The 5,622-nt window shown below is 28.1% G+C and overlaps 1 protein-coding gene across 4 annotated transcripts in view; it reads left to right on the top strand.

Annotated features, from left to right (window-relative positions):
• The window catches only part of LOC108769320 (protein THEM6), an 8,631-nt gene extending 3,575 nt beyond the window's left edge, over window positions 1-5,056 (top strand). For all 4 annotated transcript variants that reach the window (XM_018520231.1, XM_018520230.1, XM_018520232.1 and 1 more), the window contains exon 3: window positions 4,822-5,056. In XM_018520231.1, coding sequence (XP_018375733.1) covers window positions 4,822-5,054 — 233 coding nt within the window. In that variant the 3' untranslated portion in view covers window positions 5,055-5,056. The remainder of the gene's footprint in view (window positions 1-4,821) is intronic.
• The last annotated feature ends 566 nt before the right edge of the window (window positions 5,057-5,622 follow it).

Consider the following 5,622-nt stretch of genomic DNA (forward strand, 5'->3'; position numbering starts at 1 on the left):
CTTGTGATCACATAAAATGTAAAAGTTTATATATTTAACCGTAAAAATGATCTTGTCGGCAATTTCCATGATCATATTTGTAATCAAATTTAAACTCTTAAAGGTGGCTTAGAAATATAAATACAAATAATATGGAGCATACAACCACAGCACAAGTTGTTTAAGTGAAAGTCATATAATTAAAAGTATAATAACAAATAAGTAGACGTTTCGATCAAGATTTGACCATTATTAGTACAATAAAAAAGTGAAACGATGTTACAGAAATTTTTCCCAAAATGTTGACTATAAAACGCAAGTTAAAATTTGATGTTAATAATTTTCATTTGCTTATGAATAAGTTGACAAATTAAATCCAAAAATTAAGGTGCCAAGATTGCAATCGCTTATGTAACAAAGTTCTTTTCTAATATATAATTTCTTTTAACTTGAAAATATGTGAGGCTTCAAGAGTTAAACACGTAATTTCCAGATTCTATTAATAGGTAAAAAAATCAATTGATTAATTTAACTGTCTTAGTAAATATAGATAATAAGAAACGGATTAAAATAATATTCGAAAACGCTTACCACGTATTTAGCGACGAAAGTCCTAATAAAAATAATACAGAGTCTCTATTGTCAATTAACACAAGTCTTGGAAACCAATTAGTAAAATTATTCTTGACAAAAATGTGAAGGCAAGCAGCACAAGCGACAGTCTATATAACATTGAATAAGGAAAGGAAAGAAAAATGGAAGGAATGTTCTATTGATGAATATAGAGGTGATTAGAAGGTTTCAAGAAAGCGTCCTGTGTCGCTCTGTTTATTTAAACCTATTTCTTGTCTTTTAATATGTATCATCTCCGAGACCATCCTTTTATAATAAGATTGTTCGGAATCGAGAATGCTAATGTTAGCCCAATCCATCGTATGATTATTATCTATTCTGTGGTGAGAGATAACAGATAAAAAGTATTCGATGGTTTCTTAAGATCAGTTTTGTGTTCTTTTAAACGCATATCAAGTTTCCTTTTTGTCTGTTCTACGTATGAATAGTTATAATCTAAACAATTTATTATAAACCACATTTGAGTGATAATCTTTTTTAATTTTATTCTTGCCAGTTTTTATACAAGTATTTAAACAATTCATTGGTTTGTGAGCAATATTAAAATCAAATTTTTTTGTGATAAATCTAAATTTTTCTGAAATTATGTTAAAATATGGAATGGTAAAATATTTTTTAGTATTTACAGTGGAGTCAGAGATGACAATGTCATTATGTTCCTTAATGTTTTCGAAATTATTTTTAAAAGACAACGTTTTAATCCTGTTATTGATAGTAGAAAACAAAAATTCCAATGGATATCCATTGAAAAATATTAATTAAGGAAGTAATATTTTTCTCGTGAAATTTAGGATGGGAAAGGAACACTCTGTCAAACTGCCCTATTACAACATCCTTTTTGTGTTCTAAAGGATGATTTGAATAGAAATTCAAGTATCTACCCGAATTCGTAGGCTTCTTGTGATTGTCAAAAATAATTTTTCCATTTTTTCGGTTAGTAATTTACATCAAATTTTAACTTGCATTTTATTGTCAACATTTTGGGAAAAATTTCTGTAACATTGTTTCACTTTTTTATTGTACTGATGATGGTCAAATCTTGACCGAAACGTCTACTTACCTATTTGTTATTATAATTTTAAGTATATCACTTTCACTTAAACAACTTGTGCTGTGGCTGTATGCTCCTTGTTATTTGTATTTATATTTGTAATTAGCACACAAAAATACAGTAGTATAGATAAAAATCGTTTTTTAAATATTTGATCTTGAAAATGATCTTGTCGGTAATTTTCATGATCATATTCGTAATTAGGGCATCAAAATACAGTAGTATACCAATTGACAAGAAAATCGGGGGGATTCATCTTTTTGGAAGTTACCCCATAATTTTAAACGACGTGACGATTTAATATTAATTAACAAGATGTTAAAAGACGATTACATCGAAGAATCGTCACACATGTCGTTTTGTCGTATATAATCTAGGAATCCTTACGATTTCTTTCGGTTATCTCGCTCTTGTTAACCTTATTCTGTTATGCGGAATTAGTTAGTAGGTAGAATGTCATAAATCCGGAACATTGATTGCGCAATAACGCGCTTGAGTAGTCCAAAATTCCAATCTTAAATTTCTTCCTCATGAAAAAAGTATTCATTTTAAATTTATGTTACTTTTCTTAGCAAACGATTACGGAAACCTTATTTTTTTTAGAAGAAATAAAGAAATACAAACTCGAAAATTTTAGGACTTTATTCCTAAATATTTTCAAGCTAGTTTGTAATTGTCAGATGTGACGCGCACTTGCGCATTAATTTCTGAAATGTTTTTGCACAGTATAACTCTCAAATAAAAGTCATCATAACATCAAAATAATATCAAAACAGCTGCAAATCTGATTATCAAAAGTTATATATTAAAAATTACGTTTCAATCAATTACAACTCATTTTGACGTCATTGCAACTTTGTTATTCTGTTTGGGCTAATATTGCCTTCACATAAAACTAAATTTATCAGTAGGTATCGTAAGAATTCGCTCATTAGTATATCAGACATTAAAATACTAATTAGAAAAAGGAATTTTGTAGTATTATTAAAATGAAATTAGTTAGAGAATTGCCGATCAGAGCCAAACTCAAGGAAAACGTGTGTAATTAAATTTTATTAATGTAAAACAACAATTATAGATTCTGATTCGACGTTAGAAATTCTTCTAAATATTAATAAAAAAATTAAAATATACAAAATAGAGTTCAGTATAGAGTAGTCGACAAATAAAACGCAATCAATATTAAATATTAAAGGGAGCAATGCGCTCAGATATAACACATCGAGTCATGAAATTATTTTACATTATACTACCTACATCTCGTCGCGTTGTTTTCTTTAATGTGCGTTTTATATGACGACTGTATTGGACTCTATTTTTATATTCTAACCCAATAAATAATTTTTCATGCATATATAAATATGTATATACATTATATATGAGATATATCCATATATGTATGAGATATGTCCTTCTTTCATTTGTAAAATTATTTTTTAGTATACTAAAAATAATAATAATAATGAAAAAACATAAAAAATAATTAAAAGGAAAATTTTCGCATTGTTTATTTTGGAAAAACTCAAGTTTGGAGAAATATAAAAGAATTGCTCATATATAATTGTACACTGAAAACAAAATCTTAATTTCAAAGAAATATTTCTTTGCTCGTATTAAAAAAAATTATTTATTTGGATCTATGAAAATTTCTTTAAAAATAAGATATTGTACAATAAGATATTATACAATATCTTATTTTCAAAGAAATTTTTGCATTGTTTGTTTTAGAAAAAATTAAGTTTGGAAAAATGCAAAAAAATTTGCTCATCTAACTATGTATAATTTTACATACACTGAAAAAAAAATCTTAATTTCAAAGAAATATTTCTTTGCTCGTATAAAAAAATAATAAGATGTATACTGTACAATATCTTATTTTCAAAGAAATTTTTATTGATCCAAAGAAATAATTTTTTTTAATGCAAGCAAAGAAATATTTCTTTGAAATTAAGACATTTTTTTCAGTGTATGTAAAATTATAGTTTCGGATCACAGTTACGGATGAGCAAATTTTTTTGCATTTTTCTAAACTTGATTTTTTCTGAAACAAACAATGCGAAAATTGTCTCATTAACTATTTTTGATGTGTTTTCATTATTATTATTTTCACGAAAGAAAGATGTATGGACATATTTAATATAAATTATATATGTTCATGAATATTTATGTATGTTTAGATATGTTTATACGTATTTATATATATATTTACGTGTAAACAACTTTTTACCGGGAATTTCTTTGTTAATATTGAGAAAGATCCGAAATGTTGGATCAAAATGTCTATAATTGTGGCTTTACGTTAATTTTAATTACACACGTTCATCTTATGTTTGGCTCTAATTGACAAACTGAAATTTTGTTTACTGATTTTATTTCTTTAGTGCTTTTCTCTTTTTAACTTGTATTATTAAAATAAAGGCCAAAATCTTTAAAAAATAAATAAAATCTAAGGTATAGCTACCTAAAATAAAGGATTGGGCTTTACAATAAATGACCATATGGTCACTGTATGAATAGCTACTAGTATTTGATTTTATTTACGTTTACGTTACTCATAATACGATTCACATGTATAGCTCTTCAGCGAATGCAATGACCGATTAGTCGTATATACTTACATACATACCTAAGCAAGTACTCGGCTGCAGTTACGCGTCCTTAATTCTTTTAACTTTATCCGAAGTTAAAATCAATCATGTCTTAAAATCGTCATATTCCATTGTATAATGTCGTTATGTAACGTAACAATGTCTGATTTCGATCAATTGTACAGAAATACAGTTTTAGTTTCGATATGTATGAAACATCAAGGAACTGAATTTCCTGCCTTTTGAATGCGAGAAATGTTCGATGTTTAATACCTTCAGCATATCTTTAAGCATACGTGTGTGAAGCGTTGAATCATAATCATTCTAACAATTGAATTTTAACCATTGTATTTCTATTTGTACCACTTATCATGATACAAATTTATAATTATATCACACATTTATAACGTAAATGCGTTACTTTTATATAACATGCTTTACATCTTTATTGTTCAACTATTGTAATCATGAGCAGCAAATGAAGTTACGTGATTCGCAATGTAATAGACGTTTTTATATCAGATTAAAAAATTATCTTAGTGCATAATTATCTTACGATATTTTTTCCAGGCATTTGCACTACCAATGACGTGGACGCGCTTTTGTATCATATGAATAACGCGAGGTATCTTCGCGAACTCGATTTTGCGAGAGTAGACTTTTACGAAAGGACCGATCTCTACCGAGAAGTTTGTTCTCAAGGATCAGGTGTTGTACAAGGAGCTGCCACTATACGCTACAGGCGTTTCATCAAGCCGCTAACAATTTTTAAAATAACATCTAAGGTAATTCAAGAAATTTAAATTTGAGTACGTGTAACATTTTTTCTCTTCACAGGTGAAGAGAAAAAATTCTTACATAAACACAGGAAAAAAACATCGGTCATTACGAGAGTTTGTAGTATGCTTGTTACAATAATAATTAATAGATTAAGAATTTTTTATATTAAAAAACTACATTTCAAGGCATGCGCTTTTGTTGCTAACGTTTAAATAACTACCATGTATATCACTGACGTTTGTAAAACTATCTTGCCGAATTTAGGTTGTTTTTCTCAAAAATAACATCTTTTATACAAAGTATCAACCGCACACATTATATTGGTCTGCCACAAGAGGATTGAAATGTTGCATATACCGGATGCGAATAGCAAACGCGTCAATAGACGCGTCAGTTATTTTTTTTTTTTCAATGCATTCATGATCCTAAAGTAAATGCCATTTGATTTCGTAATTGCAATGCACCACGCGATCGTATGACGCACAGTCTCGAAACTCATGGCGGTTCTTCTTATAGAGATGTCTTTATTTAATGTCCTTAACAGACGCATTCAACTATGTATTGCAAGAGACAAGGTTATATATCAAGGCA

The sequence above is a fragment of the Trachymyrmex cornetzi genome, unplaced genomic scaffold, assembly GCF_001594075.2.
Source record: "Trachymyrmex cornetzi isolate Tcor2-1 unplaced genomic scaffold, Tcor1.1 scaffold886, whole genome shotgun sequence".
In the NCBI taxonomy this organism is placed as follows: Eukaryota; Metazoa; Arthropoda; class Insecta; order Hymenoptera; family Formicidae; genus Trachymyrmex; species Trachymyrmex cornetzi.